Below are 24,038 nucleotides of genomic sequence, written 5' to 3' on the forward strand. Positions count from 1 at the left end.
CATAACCTCTTACAAATAAATGAATAGTTTTGAGCAACGCAGCGCATTCTCATGTTTTCATGTCGTCGTCCTCCTCGCCACGGGGGGCGCTAGCGGGCTTCGGCCAGCAGGGTGTTTGCGTCCCGTAGGAGTGGCCCAAATGTTTCGACATCACCTCACCCGGCGTGAGCGACAGCGGCCAAGGCTAGATGGTATTTCGACTCTGCTGCTAACCGTGGGGATTTCCAATTACAGAGGGGACGGATACCCAGTTATCTCAGCGTAGAGCCAGACGACACCAACCATGGCTCTTTACGAATATGTCACTCAGGAACAGCTGGCGGGCTTCGACAAATACAAGGTATGATTGATAGGTAGCCTGCTGGCTAGCTGTTGTACAGCTTAGAGAGAGAGAGTGTGTGTGTGCAGCGGCAGCTAGCTGTCACGATCCGTGGGACAGTACCCTGCGGAAGCACAGCTGCGTCGAGCTAGACAGAAACAGCCAGAACCGTACCGGATGCGAATCACAGTGACCTTCAAAATAAAAGAATAAAATGTGCTACTATCTATGGCTATTACACCGTATAACATGTTTTCTAAGATAGCACTCCTCCTCTTTCTGCTGTATGCCTGTGGTAACATGTTTGTGAAGTTTGCGCTACCCGTACACATTCACCATGTGTATAGATTTGTGATTGTAACTGACATGAAATGAGGTTTGGAGTTTCCATAGTCATGCTGCGTGGGGACCTTTGGGAAATAATAGCAAAACCAATAATGCAACTCGCTGTATAATGAGTTTTTCAAACATTAGTTTTGCTTTTACTTGGGTAAGTCGCAAAGGGTGGCAGTGATGAATGGTTTTAATTTTTGACCGGAAGTGGTATTGATCGTGAATGTTTTACTTTACTAGCGCGAAGAAGCTAATGGTTAGCTAGCGACTCCTTCTTTTATAGCCAAATGTTGAGCGAGGCTGCGGCGCTGTCATACATTTTGACGGATACCTGTCTCGCTTTAGTGGAGGTAGACTCAAATAAAGTTAGCTAATGTCAGGAGAGCGAGAAAGCAGGGGGTTCAGGGAGGGTGCTGCGGAGGTTAGGCAGGGTAACAGCACTCAGCACGGGAAGCAGTAGTAATGAGTGATGCCGCACATGACAACAAATGAGAGATTGAAACTGTGGAGTTGCCTCTGAGGCACAATTGCTCCCTATTCCCCCACGGGATAGTGTTGAATACTATCACCTACACACACTCTTTGGTTTTAATCCCAGTTATCAGACAGGCAAAACACACTGGGTGTCTATACTAGAGATATGTGTCACTGTATCACCACAAATATATCTGTCCTCTTGTCTCTGGCTTTGGAAGGCTGCAGAAAAACGTCCGGATATTTCAGGGACATTTCAATTTTGATACCAATTTAAGGAGCATGACGTGACTCGAATGCTGTACATGCACTGACACATAAATACTGTACACACCTCATTCCTGAAATGTTCAGATAATAGACATCTGTGTATTCGTATAATTTTGTAGTGTATGGACTAGGGCTGCACGATATGGTCCAAACTTCATACCTCAGTATTTATGGCAAACAGTATACAATATTGCTATGGGTTCACACTTACTTGAAATTTACAGTGAACAGTGAAAATTAAGCATTCTTCAAAAAACAGTGTAATAATACCAGATGTATTTAGAAAATGTAGTTACTTAACAAAATGTTTTGTTGACCCGAACAGACCGATGACTGCATTTGGCTGCATTAGAAAAAAAAATGAAATCAAACTCTACTTCAACAATATTTTAAGTGTAATAAGTAATAAATAAAGTAATAAATACTAACTGCATGTAGAACATGCTGTTACTTGACTTTTTTTTTTCCGTCTTAGAATAACCCCAACCCTAAATTTGATACCATTCATATCGTTTCCTTTTGAGGTATGAATATCGCACATGCTCCTATCTAGGCAACCGTATGATAATATATCGTTCAACCCTTGACCCCAAAATGACACAGGCCATGTGAAACTCCACGGTATTCTCCTCCAGTTTTTGCTGAGACTTAATCTGTTTATCAGATTTTTATCGAGTAACTGAAAAAATGATTTTCTGTTCAAGGGCCCCAACTTGTAACTAAACTAGTCAAGTGTCTCTGTGAACACACTCTTTTAATAAGAGGCAATATGAGAATCCATTTTTTTTTTTTTTTTGCACACACACATATCCCCATTCATTTAATGAATGTGCTTGTTTTCCTGCATTTCCGCCTAACTTTTGGCTTTCTCTTTGTCTTAAACTGCCAAGAGCTCTCTGTGAGGACAAGACACAAGACCGGGCCTTTTTTTACACTTCTTCCTTAGCACCTCCTCTCTTGATTACTGCATGAAACTGACCCCTTGAGCCATTTATCATGAGAGGCCTTGCAATAATTGCTTTTAAAGTGCAGAACTCCATGTGCTAGCTCCTGAGCCTTGAGCATGAGTGGCTGCAGCAGGGTGGAGGAGGAGGAGGAGGAGGAGGAGGAGGAGGAGGAGGAGGAGGAGGAGGAGGAGGAGGAGGGGGGCCACAACAGTGAATGGGAGGATTGTAGCGCTATGTGAGGTGGCTGTTGTATGGTTCAAGTTGCATGCACGCATGTTATGCCAAACAAATGTGGTCTCACACACATCCACCCACGTATTTGCCTTCAGTCGGAAAGCAGCAAAGTTGAAAAGGCCATGAGTTGATACATTATTCTACAAATTCTCTCGCTCTCTTTTTCATTCTGTCATTGCTTTTCCTGCTGCCCTCATCCTTTGTCATCACTAAGGCTGTGCTGCCAGCTCCCCGGGTGTGAAAGTACTGTGTGTCTGTGTGAGTGCTTGTGCATGTGTTTTCATTTGTGCATGTGTGTGGAGTGTTTTTGTGCAAACTGGGGCTGTGCAATTATGCTTACAGTGATGACTCTAGATGTTTTTGAGATCACAATGACAAGGATAATCTTGATGATTTGGCACAGAAAATGGCGCACTTTTGGTGTATTGACATCATGACCGCATCCATCTGCAGTGTGTACGGTGAATGAAATGATCTCATATTGTAGATATGCCGTGGCTCTGCGACTCTGAACTGTGAAATCTGACATCTTAAACAACTAAAACACAACTGATTGTGCAGATCAAATGCAAGTTCATGTTTAAGAACCAACACTATTTATTAGCATTAGCCTGTGTCCTTGATTTGTTGTTGTAGTACTACAAGGTCTAAGGGCGTGTTCACACCAGGCATGTTGACGTTGTTTGAACTCTGGACTATTACCTGATTTTGCTCAGTTCACTGGGTCAGTTTACGTGGTGTCAGATGACACCAGATAAACTCTCATAGATGCCTGAAAATTGGCATCTGATAGGCAGTAGTTCCTTGCGTGCCCAGTGTGGAGGAAGCATGTTTCAGTATGTTTGGGTTATAATAATTAAAACCCAAATTGTTTTTGCTTAAATGATCATAACCTGATGTCCCTCTGAAAGTCTTTCACACTAGCATAACAAAATGAACCAAATATTCATATTCAGCTGTTTCATTATGTGATCTTAACTGGTGTGAACATTGGAGAATATAAATTACAGCAAACAACACAGACGAGTCCATTATGGAGTGTTTTTTGTTTCAAAGCTGAGCTCTGGTTCATTTGTAATGAATCTGAACAGAGCAAATACAAAAATGCAACAAGGTCAACTTTTGCACTGTGGTTCAGACTAGAAAAAAAAGTAGAAGAGTAAGAAAAACAACTGTCGGTGTGACTGTGCTCATTAAATTGTACCTCTCTTTGCAGTACAGTGCAGTGGATTCGAACCCGCTGTCTGTCTACGTCATGCACCCCTTCTGGAACTCTGTGGTGAAGGTGAGAAAGACTCCTCAGCTGCTGCTGTTGATAGTGTGTGTGTGTGTGTGTGTGTGTGTGTGTGTGTGTGTGCGTGCGCGTGCGTGTGCTGTATGATAATGACAGCTACATCATTAATGAGGTTTCCAGCCATCTCTTCAGATACTGTAACAAGGCTCAGTCACAGCCACCTCTAACACATCTCCTTATTTCTTTCTGTCTCTCTCTGTATTGAAGTCACACTTGAATCTTTGTGCTTCTTTCTCTTTTTTTATTTCTCACCTGTTTTGAACAGAGGCAAAAAGTTTTTGGCCGTAAGCTTTCATCAGTGTCATTGTCAGTGGAAGTGGAATCAAGGTTTTTAAAGATTAACACGTTCAGAGTTCCTCATTATGACAGTCACCTGGGATCACTTCTCCCCTCTCTCACCAATCAGCAGTGACAGTAAGGCCGTACCGAGTGTGTCGTCACACTGCAAAACATCACACATCAGTCACTGGGCTGTACACAACATGTGAAAACACACCAGTGAATAAATTATTCATATACTGTATGCAAAAGTCATCTCATTATACATATAACTCATCAGTAAAATAATTTACAGTGATCTACAATAATATAAATAGATATTGAGAAAGTCTTTCAATAAAGAAAGAATAAAGAAAGAATAAAAGAATAAAAATTACTGTCATGGACTGAGGACGTCAGGTAAACACCATTCATAAATTAGTACCTGACAGAAATAACTGAGCAAAGGCATGGGTTTAACATGCATCACAATCACAATACTCTACTGAGGAAATACTGTGATTTTTTTTTTTTTTTTTTTTTTAACAAAAAATTATTGATATGGACTGAGAGGATTAGGCATATGCGCTGCTCATAAATCAGTGCATGACGGTAATTAATGAACACGATAAGATGTAAGTTCAACTTCTAAAAAGAGCATCAGGGTACATTCTTCATTCAGTCCTCATGGGTGTCATTTCTGTAATGTGTGGATCCAATAACATTTTCTTCTCACTGCATTTGATACTGCCTCTGTGCTCGTCTGACTCTTTAGTTCATGAGAAGTTTGTCTCACGTAATCTTTTTTACATGGATAAAACAGGAGCTAAATGACGTGGCTTGAATTTCAAGTAATGCAGGATTTTATTCTAGATTTTCTGAGTATTCCTTTCCACTATTAATGACACTGATGAAGGCTAACAGCCCAAAATGTTTAGTTTCTGTTCAAACCGTGAGAAATAAAAAAGAGAAAAAGTATGATGATTTGAGAGCAGTTTCAGCAAGTTTCTCTCTCTTTCTCCGATTGTAGCATTGTGTTCTGAACCATGGTAATACACTGCTTTTTATAAAGACAGTCACACAAAGTTGTGTCTGATAATATGCATAAAGGGTACTGATTAGACTTTAATGACTTGGTCTAATTGTTTAATTAAAATCATTAATATGATGAGCAGACTTGATTTAAGAGCCATCATACATGTTTACTGACTTTCTCTTTGTGTCTCTATTTCTCTCTCCCTCTCTTCCCAGTTTCTACCTACATGGCTGGCTCCAAACCTCATTACATTCACAGGCTTCATGTTCCTTGTGTTGAACTTCCTCATGTTGGCCTTCTACGACTTTGATTTCTCCGCTTCTGGTGGGTTCACTGCAATTCACTTTTTTTTTTTTTTTTTTTTTTTTTGACCTTTTCTTAAGGGGTGTTGAGCAGTCAGTGGTCCCTCTTGTTTCCCCAATAAATTAAAGATTAGGAAAGGGAATGTGTTTTAAAATGTGAGCAAACAAACTGTCCTGCTTTCACTTGTCCCCATCTGCCTGAAAGAGTGGTAGAAAAACAAAGGAGTGCGGTGTGTAAGTGTGTTCATCAGTTTGTTCAAGAAAGGCAAAGTCCATCAATAAAATGATGACACATGTTTTTGGTGAAGTCATCACATACACACACATGGTATGGTTCATTTGGAAAGTAGGCTACTTAGTGATACATTTACCAGTGAGGTGTTGCACACACACTCAGTTTTAGATGAGATTAAACTTTAATGTGGAGGATTATTAAGTAAAGTGAGAAAAGTGGAAATTGATTCACCTAATCTGTGGATTTTTGGGGTTCATTATTTGTGTTTCAGCTGCAGGGCATGTACACGTACCCAGTTGGGTGTGGGTTGCTGCGGGGCTCTTCAACTTCTTGGCCTACACGCTCGGTGAGTTTCAAACCCTGCAAACTGCATTGTTCTTTTTTCTTTTTTTTCCCCCGTTTGTACCATGTGATGTAGTGCAGCACATTTTTTGGAGAGCCTCAGGGGGGAAAGTTTCTAATGGAACCTTTGCACAGTGACTTTATTCAGATTTAAGAAGCAAGCCTGAGGCTGTCAAATGTCAGCCAGAGCCCCGGTGTTTGAGAGCGATGAAGCAGTGGAATTTGAATGCCATCAGCAAGGACAAGTACAAAATACTGTGTGTGACATCTTAGGCATCTGGATAGCTGACTCTCCGGATCAAATAAACCACTTCCGGGTGTTGCACGATGATATGCAATCCCTGTGTCAATAAGGGTTGAATGTGTTTTGCATCAGATAAGTTTTCATCCCTGCTTGTTTTCACTATCTTAGTATTTGCAAGAATGATGTGCTGTTTCACCTGAAAATATGAACAAATGGCCATGGTTTAAAGTGAGGCTGCCCCATAGTTTTCCTGAAGACCATTCCGCATTATCTGTCAGATATAATCAGTAACACATTGTCAATCCTTTACCTAGCATCTGCATGGGAACAGCCGATAGCAGAGCAGATCGGTGGTACCCACATGCACTGAACAGGAAGTAATGGATTTCTCTCACTAGAGCAAAGAAACTTGGATCAGAGAGAGAAAAATGACACAGAAGAATACATTTTATCCTCTTGGCAGGCAGCTTGACAGGCAAAGTTTAGTCTTGGCTCTGTGCTGTTTGGGTTTCTGTGCTGTCTGTCTGTGAGGAAGGCAAATACCATTGAGTTCTCAAGCAAAACACTGGGACATAGACTGCTTTCCCTGTGTGCTTAAGATTAACAAAAAATGTGTCTGCATCTCAATTTAAAGGATTCAGCATGTAGCCATCTTTAGGATGATGTTAGGCAAGTGACAGCACAGAATTTGAATTGTGACGTGTTATTCCTGCCTCTAAAACAGTGTGGGCTGTATTATGTAGTCTGCTGTTCTGCCATAGAAAACAGTGAAATTGAGAGTCGAGTTGACCGGGACAGCAGCCAGGATGTTTTTATCAGTATCAGGCTGCATTTTGTAGTTTTGAATGGGTTCCTCTCACAACGAGAGATCAAGATAGCCAGGGTATTTTGGCATCAGCTGGCTAACAACCAAAGCATACAAATAGTAGGTGTAACAAATAGCCATGTCACGTGGACATATCCAAATCAGACAGTGTAACAGGAAATAAGATGAAACTATTGATCCCCTTGGGAAGTGAGGACATTGCAGCAGCAAAAGGAATATGAGCCTGCTGGGGAAAAGATAGAGAATGCCATAACACAGAAGTAAAATGTAAAAATGAAGCAATTGAATAGTAGAAAATAAGCAAACAATAAGAGTTTACAGCTCTGCAGTCTAGTTTACTGCTGAAATATGTTTAATTGAGTAATAGCAAAAATCTAAGAAATGGTTGACTCACAAGTGAAGATAATGTCATTGCCTCCTCGTCCTCATATCAGTTTAAAACTGAAGCTTACACGTCAGTATAACACACAGTGAGGTAGCCAGCACAGCTGTGTTGCAGCCTTCTCTACAGGGCTGGATTCAATTAATCGAAAACTGATTTTGAGCCGATCTTCATAATAACAATGTGATTATCAATTCATTTCATCCCTGAATTGATCTTTTAATGTTTTGTTCCAAATCCATAGACTTGCACTATAGTGTGTTGACTGCTGCAGTGTGTTGGTCATGGTGAATAAAAAGGATGTTAATGTAACTGCTTTTGGGTCAAAAATGCAAATTTAACCATTAATATTTTAATACTGCACCAGGATAGAGGGTTCTTTGCACAATTTACAGCATTAAGTCTCTGAAAATCTCATTGATATTCAAGCAGAATTGGTACTATAACTGAAATATCCCAAATGAATTGATATTGAATGGAATCAAATTAATTCAGAAATCAAATCAGTATGAGAAATGATGCAGTGATACCTAGCTGAACTTGTCCACAATAACTAGAATGAATGAAGGCTGTTTTTTTTTATAAAGAGTTTCAAAAAGTGCAATATAGTGTACATGTTTGTGTGTTCCTAAATATACTCTCAAATATTCTTGCACTTCCTAACCTGTCTCTCTGTTGTTATTTGTTTGATTAATGTTTGTTTGTATAGATGGCGTGGATGGTAAGCAGGCGCGTCGCACCAACTCGTCCACGCCACTGGGGGAGCTCTTTGACCACGGCCTGGACAGTTGGGCCTGCGTGTTCTTCGTGGCCACGGTCTACTCCATATTCGGGCGCGGAGAGAGCGGCGTGGGCGTGCTCACGCTCTACTACATCCTGTGGGTGGTGCTGTTCTCTTTCATCCTGTCCCACTGGGAGAAATACAACACTGGAATCCTGTTCCTGCCCTGGGGGTATGATGTCAGCCAAGTGGTAAGGACACACACACACACACACACACACACACACACACAGGGGCTGTCACCTTTGTCGACTCTATTATTCAGTGTGTGCTTAGATTTGCCTATAAATATTAAGCTGTTTTGACTGCCTGCTTTCTGTGTTGTCATGTTGGTTAAATCCATTTGAAACACTTGTGCTACTGAGCGTGGATTTAAACGAGAACTGTTGAGACTGAGACTCAACTGATGAAAAATATAGAATCAGTACATACAGAGTCAATATGGCTCCTATCATCAGACCAACTTACTGATCAATTATGTGCTTATTTTTTTTTTTTTTTTGTCAGTTGAGCCTTAAGTGTCTTCATTTTCTGGATTTGAATTATTGCAGCTTTAACAAGAACACTGAAATGAAATAGAGGCTTCCAAACAACTCGACCATGGCCTCATTTGTGTACGGTAATGATATCAGGGTCTCAGGGTAATTTGACAATAGCTGCATTTATATGGACCCTAATATTCCACTAATAATCAGAATTATAGCCCAGTAAGGATAAAAATGCCTCATGTAACCACCTTAATCATAAGAGACTGGCCCGATCGGAGGGAATTTTCAGCCAGATTGAAAAGGGTGGCATAAACCTTTGATAATCTATTCAGTGGGGAAACAATAATATGCCTAATAACCATGTAAGTGCTTAATCTGATCGTTTCTCCCTGGTTGGAATAAATAAATTATTTCTGCGCATGTTTGCTCCACGTGGGGGTAACATTTGGTGACGTAAGAGTTTCCTGGAGGGACACAAACATGGTGGTAACAAAACACAACTGGACTGTGGCTGATAAGGCTCCAACCACCAGTTGTTCAAACAAGTCTTTGAAAAGATGAACGAAGCTGGAATCCACTTATTCAGCAACCAGATCAAAAACCGCCGGAAAGGTTTGAAGGCTGCACGTTACAAGGCTAAAAGTAGAAACGGCAAAAATGTTTCCGACCCAGCCATTTTACAGTGGGAGAGCGACCATTGGCAAACATGACTCAGCCTATATTATCTTTATAGTTCCATCAGATTAGACCCTTCCAAGCAGGCAAAACCATGTAAAAAAGTTATGTAGTTAAATGCTTTGGGACATGTAAAGCTACATCTTACTGGATCACTTTGTTTAGCATCTGTGTAAACTGTTAAGCTGATCTTAACTAGAATGATTTAAATCGGGCCATGTGACCGTAGACACTGATACATGCAACATCTTTAAATGATTCTTCATCAAATAACTTATTTTTTGTCATTAAATATCTCTCTCTAGCTCTGTCTCTCTCTGTCTCTGTCTCTCTCTCTCTCACACATACACACGCAATACTCTTACCCATACACAACAATAAAGACAATCCACATCCCAGACACACAAACACACACAGACCAGCATGTGAAATAAAATGTAATGTAAAGCCAGAAAATGACCATGTGTCCCATCTTTTGCCGCCAGACCATCTCCATTGTTTACATCATCACTGCCGTGGTTGGTGTGGAAACGTGGTACCAGCCAATCCTGTTGCACTTCCTCTACAGAGACCTCTTCACCGTCATGATCTTGGGTGAGCTTTGATTGGTCACTCAATCCTCGTGACCTCCCAGTGATCATTTTAAACAAGCCTCTTATTGGAACTTTGTATGTGAATACACCGTGTTAGTGATCCATTCTGTCGTTAACGTGAGCGAGGCTGCCCCGCTCCTCTAACAGCTTTTGATTTTTTTTTTTTTTAGCCTGTTCCTTCGCAGTGACCTTACCCATGAGCCTGTACAATGTTCTGAAGTAAGTTTTCTATTTGCATTTGAGATAATCATGACACAGTAAAGTCTTGTCTAAACGCACACAGTGCTCTGACCACTGTCTCGGCTCTGTGTGGCTGTGCAGGGCTCACCGCAGCAACACTCTGAAGCACAGCAGCATGTACGAGGCTTTCCTGCCCCTCTTCTCCCCGGTCCTGCTCTTCGTCCTCTCCACAATCTGGGTCATCTACTCTCCATCCAACATCCTAGAGCTGCAGCCCAGGATCTTCTACCTCATGGTTGGGACGGCCTTCGCTAATGTCACTGTGAGTCTCTCCTCCTCTTGCCTGTGGACAACTTAGAGACAGAAAACGAGTAAATCTTTTGTGACTGAAATGTCATAATATCTTGCTGGTCTCGTGTGATGTATGTATACCATTGCTGCTTTAAGGCCTGCATCCATAAATGAGACAAGCCTCTAGATCAGTGGTTCTCAATCTTTTTGGCTCGTGGCCCCTTAAAACGAACCAGTGCCTGCTCACAAACTATTGTCACAGTGACCAGTCCACCTAAAACATGACTGCCTTTTCTGGTTCTTTCCATTGTCAGAGGAGGCATTGTGTTTTAAAGCTACTTAATATTTCACAAGAGAACAGAGTAAAAGTAATATTTTGTCTTTCCCCTGTGTCTTAATTGTCTTGGGGACCAAAAATCAATTATCCAACCCCCTGGGAATGAAGGTATTTCAGATACCTGAAATTTTGGATAATTGAAACATGCATAAAAACGCACTAAACCTTTTGGGGAAAGAAATTTAATTTAACAAACTATATCAACTGTATCATTAATGTGTTCCCAAACACTGTGGTGGTACAAATGGCCGCAACATCAAAGAAATCACTTGTTGTGGTTATTGTGGCTGCAGTGCACACACACATACACATGCAGGAGCAAGCAGACCATGAGCAAGATATCTCAAAAAGTTTTGAATGTATTTACATGAAACTTTGTAGAAAGGTTGGTCCCGAGCTAAGGAAGTGTTGATTAAATTTTCATGCCAATCGGCCAAAAGATACAACAAGGACAAGCAGAAAAGCGGCTATGACTTTGTTCACCTGGGCGCCAAGTTTGGTTAAGTGCCATAGACTCCAATTTCAAAACTCTGCTATAGAAATACTATTTCAGTAATGTCTAATGAAATAACATAATGGTCATACCTTTGTGATTTCAAAGCCCTTATTTAAAAAACTTCAACTCAGTTTAATTGTCATGGTTTTCATGATATAAAATAAAATGAATGGAGGCGAATGGCTGCTCTGCTGAGTGTCTCACGTCCGTCTAGTTGCTGCAGACGTAACACAACCAGTGTAGGTGCTTCAACTGATTTTAATGCATGTGAGTCAGATTCGACCAGCTGACGAAACTGAGCTGTATCACAGTAATGGGTGAGGCACATAGTCAGGTGCACTGCACAGCCGTAAAGGAGAACATTTTAGATCGTTTGTCCACACCAGAGCCAGTGTGTTGATGTACAAACTCTTTATTTCTGTAATATGTTTTTTTTTTTTTTTTTTTTTCTGCCTGGTGGTTATGGGCTGGCAACTGCCACCACTGAATGACAAGTGAGAAAAGTTGTACCTTGTATTTAGTAGTATTTAGTTTATGTTTTTGTTTTTCTTGCAGTGTAAGCTGATTGTGTGTCAGATGAGCAACACACGCTGCCAAGCACTAAGCTTGTTATTGGCGCCCATGGCAATTGTAGTGTTGTTAGCTGTGACTGGGGTGGTTGCCAACGAGACACTACTGCTGTACCTGTGGACAGCCGCCGTCATACTGGCACACATACACTACGGTGTATCAGTGGTGAGACAACACACACACACACACACACACACACACACACACACACACACACACACACACAACATGTAGTGCCTCTTTCAAATGAAAATTAAATGTATTTCCAACTTTGACAGAGCTATATGCATTGGCGCATTTCAAAACTCTGAAATCACTTGAAATGCACACGCATGCATTTGAGCGGGGTGTAAAATTACATTCCCTTCTTCTCTTCACTCCGCTAGGTGCATCAGCTCAGCAGCCACTTCAACATCTTTGCTTTCTCCCTGAAAAAGCCCAGCAGTGACTGACAGGAGGAGGAGCGAATTGGCTTGAAAGGAGCGGAGGTTTAGGCTCCTCCCTCTGAGGCTAACCGACACTTCACCGTCACCACAGCAACCACATCCCCTCGCCTCCATCAACGAGGACACTTCAAGAGGAGTGGACTGTGGACCCGTTTCCCACTGTCCCCAAAACACAAACACACACATACACACACAGTGACCCTCAAAACGAAGAACATTCCTTACCAACCAAACTCTGGTCTTGGCGATGGGGAGAGACCAGGGGCTCTGGCTTCCGTCATTGGTGGTTGTCTAATTTGGTTGAGCCAGTGAGGTGCGTTTGTTTCCTAAGGAAATGTGCTTCAGTCGTGACGAGGGAGCCCAGCCTAGCCACACACACGCACATACACTCATATACGCACACATGTACATATATTATTCTGCTTTCAGGCAGATACTCTGTATCTAGTGGCACATATTTCAAATACAAACATAGCCACATACACAAACACATGAATACAAACATACTCACAGTTGCACTCACATAGTATTATGAATGTACAGTATACGATTGCCTTTTGGAAACGCCATTTCAGTTGAATTCAGTTGAACAGGAGGGGCCTCCTGTGGCTCTGTCCCACACCTGATCAAACCTCTAAGTCCCGCCACAGGTAGATCTGGCTCACATGTTCACAACTAGGTGCAGGCTTTGAAGGTTCAGTCTCAGATCACCTTTTATAATCGGATGATTTGCTCCTGGAAAGCGCCACAGCATATTTAACAAGTCTTTCGATATACATACATTTTCTCATTTAAGGGGTTTGGGGCATTTTATTTTGAAAACAAATGAGTCTTGACGATTTAGAAGATGAATATGATTACTCCTGTAAAACATTGTTTAATTTCCCACTTATTATTATTAATCCCACACTGCGGTGACAGTTGTCATGAGTTAACAGCGGGAGATACTGACTCATCAGGGCCAGAATTGACCAGGGTAACCTCTGACCTTTTGAACTCTTGACCTTCAACTTTGACCTCTGTCTCAGCACTGACCTCCAGGCTCTCCCTACCCTCTGAGGTGTCGTGTCAACATGCTAATTCGTTCATTCATTACTTTTGTCTTTTTCTTTTTTTTTTTTTTTTAAACATACATATCTTTATTTTTGTTTATCTGCTACCGGGGCAAGTGTGTGTGGTTTAGCTGCGCAGTGCTTGAATGAAGAGTGCGCCCAAAAGCCGTCAGCGGAGCGGACTCACTCTGAGGGAACAAGCCGTCGCACGGGACACCGCAAATGCCAAAACCCCCTGCCTGGCATCACGCTCTCCTACTCATAAATCTTACTGTCACATCTTTTATACTGTCTGTCAGATGCCTGTGCTCTCTTTGCTTTTTTTTTTTTCTCAGTTCGTCAAACACTGTTCTCATTTTTTTGTGATTGTTGAACACTGTTTCTGTGGCAATTTCAGACTGTAGTGTGGATCAGGGTCTCAGCAACATTGTTTTTTCCCTACGGGGCCTCACAAGTCCCTTTTGGCCCTGCTGTGGAAAAAACACTAGTCTCTTAGTTTGCAAGGATCGGCTTCCTCAACTCCCCTTTCGGCTCTCCTGTATCTGTTGGCTGAAGACAGCAGACTTACAGAGAGCAGAGTTGAATGTTACAGGTACACTCTGGAGCTTGATTTGGGCCTTGATATTTGAGGTTGGTGTCATTCGAACCTAAATTATCTGTCCAGTCCTGTACTGAGGCCCACTTAGTGAGCCCAAACCTTACTAAACGCTGGAATGTCTGTTAATTATTACATGTCATTAACAGCAGTACTTTAAACACCATCCAGTCCACACCCCTCAAAAATTAAGCCCATCAGTCCAGTTGGGTTTGGGGCATAGACATCAAGCTCTAGTAGACTCTTCACTTTTACCTGTCATCATATGGAACAGGTGAGCACAGAACTGCCCAGTCAGCCAAATAACAATAAGGTTAAAAAAAAAAAAAAAAAAATGATGCTTTGAAGTAAAAATGTCAAAATGAACCTGAATGTTGGTTCTTGAGATTGTGTTGGTCTTGCATATTAATGTCGTCTGTGAACCAGAAGTTGTGAGTCAGCATTTGATTTTTGGGAGCTATCTGGCTGAGTGTGCAGTCCTGAGAATTTTTTTTTTTTTTTTCAGATCGCTAAAGGTAGAAATCAAGCGAGTAAAGATGAAACATACACAGGAGCCTCATTCACAAAATGGCCTTTGATTTTCCGCTTCATTGTGCTTATGTATTATTTGCATAAATGACTGCCTGAGTCTAAAATTGCATGTATCAGTTTGACATACCAGTTACTGGGAAGTCATTCAGTGGGAACCTCCATGTGGTGTCCCAACAAACCCTGTCTTATTGAGGTACAGATGTTGATACAAGATCCAACATTTTACTGCCGTAATACCCCACAAAGTGAGCCAGTTTTGGTATGCACACCGCACACTTCCTCCCTCGAGCTTGCAATACCTCAGCACTGCAACCGGGAGACTCTTGTATGCCAAATCTGTTACCTGGCACAGAGCTGGGAACTCCTTTGCCAGGTTGGTGGGGTTTATAAATCACTCTTTTCTGGCCAGTTCATAAGCATAAGCACATTGTAATAACTGAATTTGAATATTTAGACCATTTTCTCAATGAGGCCCCACATCTGCGAGTTCAGAGACCATAGGAATAGTTGCTTGTGATGCCACAACAACTGAAGAACTGTGACTGAGATTTTTGCCACCAAAACAGTTTTCCTGCTCAAGTGAACTGTTTTCATGGTGGATGTATGCACTGTATGAGTATGTGCGGATCCATGTATGCATGTCTCGTAATGTATGTGAGTATACTCTGTATGTGTGGATATCTGTCTAAATACATATACTTCTTCATTTTATTACTTTTTTTTTTTTTTTTTTTTTTTTTTTAACATGAACCACGAGCGGGATTGTGAGGTCAGATATAGGCTGACCTCTCGACTCTGACATGGGGTTCAGATGGGACTGGTGAACTGGTGGACCAGGGGAAAATACCAATCAGCAGCCATCACCATCTGCAAGTTATATTTCATTGTAAAACTGTAGGGAGCAGCTCTTATATCTAAAATGTGAAGGCATGGAAGGAGTTTCACATTTCCCCTGCCTGTTGCCTGATTGGGATGTTCCCCAGGTCTTTTCTCTGGGATGGGTTGGAGAGGGGACCACAAATGGTGCACTACAGACAATGTTCAGTTAATCAAGGGATTTCGTATTCTAACAAGAAAAAAAAAAGTCTACAAAATTGGATGAGGAAAAGTTAATTCATTGATTTCATCAAAACATTTTTTCCCATTAAAATAACATTCTAGGTCGCAGATGTTAATTTAATGGGCATTTCTTGTAGTGTGGTCCTCGCCTTCGCTCACGACAACGCAGAAACGCAGTCTTAATCACCCTGGATCAATGAACCAAGCTGTTCAATCTGTGACTTCGTGTTGTATAATGCCGCCCTGGAACAGACACCAGGGCTTCCATGTGGCTAATTGCAATGTTTTATTTAACTGGTGACAGATAGCTCTGTCAAGAAACAAATAAAGGTAAATTTCTTTAACCGCTTTCTGTGTGGCAGACAGAGGTTTGAACCAGTTCTTGTTGATGAGGGTTGACAGAAGCATGCAATTCCTTTAAACCAACAGAGAGCAGCCAGACACTTTGTGGCACATTCACAACATATATTGGATTATAAGTCACTTCTCAGAGAATTACATGTCACAGCAAAAGTCACCAAATAAGAATCCTTATGCTATAGTCCTGTCATCTGTATTTAAAAAAAAAGGGTGAGGCTCCTGAGTAATAGGGTGTCTGTAGGTCCCTGAAAAATCTTAAAAGTCATAACATGGTCTTGACTTTGAATTTATAAAGTCTTCATTACATAAATATGACATAATTTCATTTTTGGCTGCATTGCATTGTAAACAAATGAAAGCATACTCTAGGCTCCATTTAGGTTTCCGCAGTGTGCCACCTGAGTCTATAGAGTCAACAATTCTGGTGTTATGTGTGTTCACCTACCGCTGAACTTAGTGATGCCTCTATATGTACTTGTTATACTTACCTGCAGAGAGAAAACAAAATCCTTGTATGCACCTGTGCCAAGGTGTGTTTCAGAAAAAAAACAAAAAGTAACTGTTAGATTTGTTGCAATACTTCCCTAAAGGAAGCTGTTATTACAGTTGATAAAATAATTGGGTTAATAGCTGACCATGTTCCTACCTGAAACTTAAATCCACACTGGACCAAATTTATAGTTATGACTTTTAAACTTACCTGCAATTCTAACTTGAATGTAAAAAAGATGGTTTGTCCAAATATCAGTCATTTTGTTTGAAATTGTCTTACAAAGGCCTTTAAAAGCATTAAATGTAACTCGCTGACACCTGTAGATACCGTCATGCCATGTGGCAAGGTGGCCTCACACCTCACACCTCGCACCTTTCAGCTGAAGGATGCAAACCCCCAGCATCTGCTTTGCTGCGGAGGCCCTGAGGAGTTCAGTGACCTCCCTGTGACTGTCACCTCATCAGCAGGGACCAGTGCATTACAGCAGGCCTCCAGCAGATGGAGCTGTGGATCAATTCATTTTGTGGTCTGCATGATTTTCTACTGGTTGCTTTGTAATTTAGGAATTACACAGGAAGCCTCAACACCAGTATGAGATTCAACATTATCCTCCCCACCCCACCCCACCTCAAAAAAAAAAAAAAAAAGCAGTTCATCAGATAGCACCGTTGTCATGGTTTTGTCCACAGCCTGCATTAAAACTCAACACCTGTGCCTTCCCTCTGACTCATGCAGTTCTGCTGTTACATAGACTTCATTAGAAATTTATTGTCTCCTCACCCGCCAGTTAGGCCGGCAGCAAATGTTTTTGTGTGTTTTTGTTTTTACTGTCTTTGGGCTCACAGCAACTCTTGAGTCGAGGCCCGTGGCGATATGCAAGAATTGTTGGAAGTACTGCTGCCTCTGATGTTGGCAGATACTTCAATTGGGTAAAATCCAAGAAAACTCACAAATTAATTGCCAGTGAGTGTCAAAGAGGAAATTGTGTGAAACGTTTGCCTTAGATAAGTGTTTGTGTATCATCGAGACAAGATGTTTGAATGTGCATGCACAGTTTGCCTGTCGTGCACTATAGGCCTTCTATTATGTGTGCTCATGTGCATAATGTCAAGTGCTGAGTTCTGCCTGTCAAAACAACTGGCAGCAGATCAGCGGAGCCACTTGTTAGAATCCTATTCATCCAGAAATATGACTCTCGTCAAGCAATGATTCATTCTATCAGTTTAGTCAGAGGATGCCAGATGTTTGTCTTTCCATTAAACGTGACACATTTCATTGTCTGGGAATGGCCATATGTAGCAGGGTCCAAAATGTTTAAATCAGACAGCCATTACTTAAGGCCATGGCACACTTTTAGGCAGTCAGTGTTTATGTGAGATCCAAGGTGTTTAATGTAGATGTTACTTTTTTCATGTATTTACAGAAGTCCATGAAAAAAAAATGCTAAAATCCTTCTACTCAGGGAAGTCAGAAGCCTTTTAATCAAAACCTCTCCAGGAAAGCCTCGATCACACAGCAGGTTTGCCCAAATCGGTGTCCGGCACCACGACTGCTCTGCCTGTGACCATTTATAGTCTTCAGATTAATTCATATAACCTTTTAAACAAACCATATTTACTTGAAGGACATTATTCCCATCTGAAAAAAATCTTGAAATCAGAGTAATACAGGTCCTTTAGAGCAGGAGTGCTGTTCTGTGATCAGTGCTCAGACCACTTTGTCCTCTTAACAAATAATCTCACAGACAGAACTTAACGCTGCTTGATAAAATAACAAGCTTTGTTGCCTGGACTAACTCCCCTGTTTTCAGATAACCTTTCCTCTCTCTACTGTGAAGGTTAAGCGAGATTAAGGCGATATCCTGGCTCTCTGGTCAGGGTGTCTTTTAGTGAATTAGCTGGTGTTGATCCTAAACTGACAGTTAATCAGAGGTGCCATCAATTAAACAGTGTTCGGCTCAGGTTGCTGCCCTGCAGTGCTGGACGTTTTGTGCGTCGCTGACCCCCGTGACTCATACACACACTGTCATGACGGGCAGCCGGAGCTGAATTATCTCCCACACCACCCTGGACCGCTCCCCTGCGAGGTGACACTCAATTATGGATGACCATCATTAGAAACCAGACACGCCGGAACACAGGCTTGCCCAGACTGACACACACGCACGCACACACACAAGGGCACTCGCAGAAATGCTGTGATGGGCACGGCGATTATTCTCAGAGACACCCAAGACTATTGAAGTGCTAATGGAGTAACACCATCCATTTCATTCCATACCCACTGCACCTCTAACCCCTGTGGCCCTGAGGTGGCCACCAGTATGAATTTTCCATATCAATATCGGTATCAGTGAGGCTTTGTAAGTATAAGGCAATGCCCAAAAAACATCATTTGGAATACAGGTCCTGAAATATTTCTGTTTGGTGTACCTGTTCGAAGAGGTGGGGGTCAATCGTTCAGAGCTCTATAGGTTCTTTTGTCTTGGCCTTTAATCCTGCATCTGTTCAATGGAAGGGCTAACACAAAGGATCTCTCATCAGTCATTAATGCAGGGATTAAGCTGCAATGCATCAAAATGCCAGTGCACAGTCATGCATCCACAATGTGCCAGTGTGTGCACACACAGACACATACACTCACCACAGGGTTCATCTTCCGCAGTGGAATCTGGGCACGTCAGTTTTCACCACGCTTCATCGCTGCCTCTCCATCCACATCTCTGTTGTCTGTCCTGTCTTATTCATTACATGTCTGCACTGCCATCAAGTCAGATTGCTCTTGGATTTTCAGTGGCTGTCAATTTTTTATGTACAGGAACTTTTCAGAATTGAGGATTGATTTAGCAGGTTACTGTATCTACTTTCATTTGGACCCTGACCTATCCTCTGTAAGACACTGGTATGTGGTAGGTGATTTAAAAGGGTGACTAGCTCAACACAAACATAATGAACATTCATCTTATAGGCAGAGCTGTGGTTCAGTCCAATTCCAAGCAGACATGTCCAGGCTTGTCAGGTGTCTTTGCTAATGCCAGCACTCCCAGATGAATGCACAGCTGACTAACTCTCACCTTGCAAGCAAGCTAATCAATGACCACAACTGGCCGTCTCTATAGCGTCAAAGCCGACGGGGCGCGACAGCCGCTGAAACTTTAATGCAGCTTAGTCTATATCCTGCCTTATTAGTAACTGAAAGCTGCAGGAATGGAACCAAGTTTGTCCTGAGGGGAAGACATCAATACCAAAAGGTCAAAGGTGAGCATGCCTTTCAGGTCAAGGTTTACTTTACTGCATACCAGGAGAGAGAGCAGGTGGAGGGATGTGTGGAGGTGTAAAAAAACAAAAAAAACAAACAAACAGGTGAAATTCTGCGAATTATTGCCACCTCCCTAGATAGCTTTCATAAATTCAGCCTCTTATAGTTTCAAGACCTTATGAATTCTATGGTGCCTGTGACACATGAACTGACACTGACCCCAGCAGCCATGAGAGGTACCAAGAACCTGTCTTATCCTTCTCTCATGATGGCATTGGCTCATGTGTTGCCTTTCAGCGCTGTAAGACAGATGGGTCAGTCCGGGCCACCCGTTGAAACAAGAAAATAGTGATGGTACATTTGTGTTATGCAACTTTCTCTCTGTCTTTTGTTCTCTCGGAAACATAAAGCAACACGCCACATATGTCACCCTATGCTTGCTGTTTTAATAACCCCGATGTGCTCCTCAAACAGATAAGACAGATAAGTGTACTGAGGTGGACATTGATTCTGCAAAGTAATAAAGCGAGGCGCAGACAGACTCATCAGTCAGACAGTGGCGATGGAGATGACTGAACCACAAAGACTCTGAGGATTTATGGTCCTAAATCCTACGACCAACAAAGCCAGGGAACGTATCTATCTCAAAGAAACACCCACCTCAGACACCCGTCCAGTTATTGTCTTCTGAGGGACGAGGTCACAGGGCAGACTAAAGAGAACGAGAAAAAGCTGTGAAGCAACAGCATCACAGTGAAAAAGATGTAGAATTAAACTTTACTGTAGTTCATGCCTTACTTTGAGAATATGCTAGGTGTAACTGACCTGTTTTTCACTGCTGCCATCAAAAGGCACATTCAATGGAAAAGTGAGAGATCAATGCGCCCACTAATTTATTTGCAGCATGCCATTTTGGGCTCAAAAGAGATCTTTGTCAGGCAACTTCTTCAGGCAGCTTTTGAGATTGAAACATTGTCATTTTGCCATTAAATTATTGTGTGGATCTCCCTCTTTTCCTTTCCATGAACTTTCTGCACCTGTAGTAAGATTTGGTGGATGTGCACACTTCTCCTCTCATTGCCATCAAAAGGCATAAATTGTAATATGGCAAACGTGATTGAGACATTTTGTTGCAATATACAGTCAGAGTTAGTTTTTGAGAAAGAGATGACCAATGATGAAAACATGGGAACGGGTCTAGAAGCGTGTTACCATTACACACACCTGCTTTTCCACTAGAACACATGTTCACTCGAGCATGGATGTAAAAGCCACGTTCAGTCTCAGGTGTAGCTGCGGATACTTCTGTATATCGAACATCCATAATTAACCTGTTTTCCACACATTATTTGCTTATGTAACACATGCACCCTGTTCACCTCACCTCCAAGCATGGGTTGGAACAGCGAGTATGTCAGCATTTTTAAAACTAAGCCTAACTGGGTCGGAGGCTTTTTGCTGGTGGGTCTCCCACATGAGCAGTAATGAGCATGGGTTCTAGGGTGACACTGAAATTACCTAAATTGGTGTCTCAGGTGAAAAAGTGTAAGAACCCTGCAGTGCCCTTCCCCTACAGTTCTTCATTAGGCTTGCTTAAAGAGAAAATTCACCCTAAAGCAACAATTCTTTACCAAAACCTACACACAATGTAGATGATGGAAATTGTTTTGAAGCCATCATTGACATTATAATTATTATTATAATAATATAATATATATGTATATTTTTAACCTGGAACTGTTTTTAGTTGAACTACACAGTGCTGTGCAGCCAAGATACACTCCTCGTATCACTCCACCACAGTTTGAAGAGTTTGGCCAGGGCCAATTTGATGTTTTGGAGGAAATGTATTTGTCTGAGCCTGAACACAGAAAGAATGAACAGCCAATGTTTTGGTTGGCAGACACGAGATGTGTTTTTTTTTTTTATTATTATTTATTTATTTATTGTCTTTATATTCAATAGGCCAAATTTATTCTGTTCCATGGTTGAGCAGGGTGGCGCTGAGGAAGCGGTGTAGTGCAAGGCGTTCTGTCTAATTTTATTGTAAATTGGAGACAGAAAATATGCAGAGAGGTTACAAAGTCATAGGGTGGAATTTTGTTTCACAAAGTAAGTTATCACAGTTTTGTTTTTTTTGTTTTTTTGTGTGTGTCTTTTTTTGTTTAGACCATTTGTATTTGTGAATTACATCTGATCAGTAACAGTATCAGAGTTTGGTGGTTCATATCACTGTTAAGTAGCTGAAAGGGTAACTGTAGTTTGGGGGGGGTGTGCACCTCGGTAGATTCAATCTGTCTTCATCGGACATACACAGAATAAGCGCGTGCGTACACACACACACACACACACACACACACACACACATACGCACACACACAAATGTAGGGAGTATATCAGGTGCCACTACAGCCTCTGAATTATTCAGTGGCCCCTGAGTGCCATGAGGCAGCAACCAGATTCCTCTACCTCTTCGCAGCACATCTCATTAATGATCCAGGCATGAGATAATCGAGGAAAGAAGAGGGCAGCGAGAGCATGATGGCCCTGCAGCTGTTAGTCAGAGATTTGAGGACGAGATCAATTAAACCTTAAATTTTGGGGGGCGGCGGGTTTGGGACTTTACAGTGCACATCACAAGTCTTGAAGCCACCATGTATGGCACCATGGGGTCCAATGGTGAACCGGCTTTGTACCAGCACTACCAAGTCTAGAAAAAGACAGAGACATACATATGTGCAGTGTGGGTGTAGTGCAGTTCATTAACATTATAAATAAACAGACTAATAATTTCATCGCTGTCATGGGAAAACCTTGTTTCCAGTTCTGGTGATTTTCATGTTTTAATTTGAGTATTTACATGCTCCTCTAGGGGTTCAACAACCTTCTGTGTTAGGAAACCTTCACAAAACTAACTGTAAAAGCTGAAAAATGTACAGTTGTCAACCTAGAGACAAGACTGTTTTCCTTAGTGTCTGAAAAGTTGACATAATGGAGATACAAGGTTTTGGTTGGTCAGCAGTGATTTGTCTCTGTTACACACTAAACTGACTTGTTTTAGTCATAAAGCCATTTTGGTACTCGTCCCTATTAAAGCAAGTTCAGGAGTCAGCTTATCAGCCAACCCAGTTTGTTTTAGCTTTTGCTAGCTAAAGGACAGTAGAAAAGGAATACATACCAGTGTTGGAGAGGTACTGACTTAAGAATCAATAAATTAAATTAAATAATAATTCTTGCCTCATGGCTATGAGTGTGCAACTGCCTTCCTTCACACTAACATCTGCTGTAGCTAGCCAGCAGACCCATTTGGCAAAGCAAGCAAAGTTCATGTTAGTATGACTAGCCACCAGTAACAGAGCTTCAACCAGAAACATTTGCTACTGCACTAATCAGATGAGTTTACAGGCCATAAATTGTATGATAAGCCTCTGTAAACAGAGTAACTGAGGGAGGGTATGCACTGTTTTTTTTTTTTTTTTTTTTTTTTTTTTTTTTATACTGAACTCATGTATGACCAGCATCAAGACAATCACAGGACACATGAAAATGGGGGCTTGTTTCAGTGTGAGTACAAAAATGTATTTAAGAACAGCGAATGCAAATGGAGCCGCAATTTAAGGTTGATCCAGCGGTTTACACGGTGATGGAGAGACTAAAAGACATCAAGATTCAAGAGGGGAAACAACTGTAAAAATACAGCCAGCTACGGAAGGCCACAATCACTGATCCCTCATTACTATAGTCCAGTAATTTTAGGCCAAAACTGGGGTCAACCTAGGACAAATTGCTTTTAATTCACTGTTATAGTAACCTTTTAATTCAAGGTTACTATATATATAGTAACTTTTTAATTCACTGTTTAAATGTCTCTTCTGGCATTTATTCCTTATATTCCTTATTAGTGCATATCAAATCAGATAATGTGTGATATGCATGTGTAAACAGAATAATCCAAAGAACTTGCAATTGACTTTTTTTCTTGTCTTTGTGTGTGTAATCAACTTGTGAATTTTTATAGTGATATCTGCAAGTAACATTTTGTAAAGTAAACTTTCCCCTGTGTGTTAAAAACAGTGTTTTTTGGTAATATGTGGTCATAAATAGGTGATTTGCAAAACTTTCCACCAATGGGATTCCTTGGGACTTTTTTCCCCTCACTCAGGACATACTGAGGATACAAAATCAGTTGAGTTTGCTTCTCTTGCAATTTGTCCTAGGTTTTTTCATAAAATGACTGGACTGTATGCTCTCAGTCAAAAGTTCCCATTTTTATTTTTGGCACTATAGCATGTAACTGTGTTTTGCTTGTGAAGGAGTCCTGTGGGTGTATGATGTAT

The 24,038-nt window shown here is 41.4% G+C and overlaps 1 protein-coding gene across 1 annotated transcript; it reads left to right on the plus strand.

Annotated features, from left to right (window-relative positions):
• Positions 1–154: 154 nt before the first annotated feature.
• selenoi (selenoprotein I) lies at positions 155–15,938 on the plus strand. Its single transcript, XM_030046628.1, has 10 exons — positions 155–340; positions 3,794–3,862; positions 5,381–5,489; positions 5,974–6,048; positions 8,206–8,468; positions 9,926–10,034; positions 10,204–10,252; positions 10,355–10,535; positions 11,893–12,072; positions 12,294–15,938. Exons 1-10 carry the CDS (start codon positions 284–286, stop codon positions 12,399–12,401), a joined length of 1,200 nt encoding a protein of 399 aa, XP_029902488.1. The 5' UTR covers positions 155–283; the 3' UTR covers positions 12,402–15,938.
• The last annotated feature ends 8,100 nt before the right edge of the window (positions 15,939–24,038 follow it).

The sequence above is a fragment of the Myripristis murdjan genome, chromosome 24 (genome assembly GCF_902150065.1).
Source record: "Myripristis murdjan chromosome 24, fMyrMur1.1, whole genome shotgun sequence".
Classification (NCBI taxonomy): domain Eukaryota; kingdom Metazoa; phylum Chordata; class Actinopteri; order Holocentriformes; family Holocentridae; genus Myripristis; species Myripristis murdjan.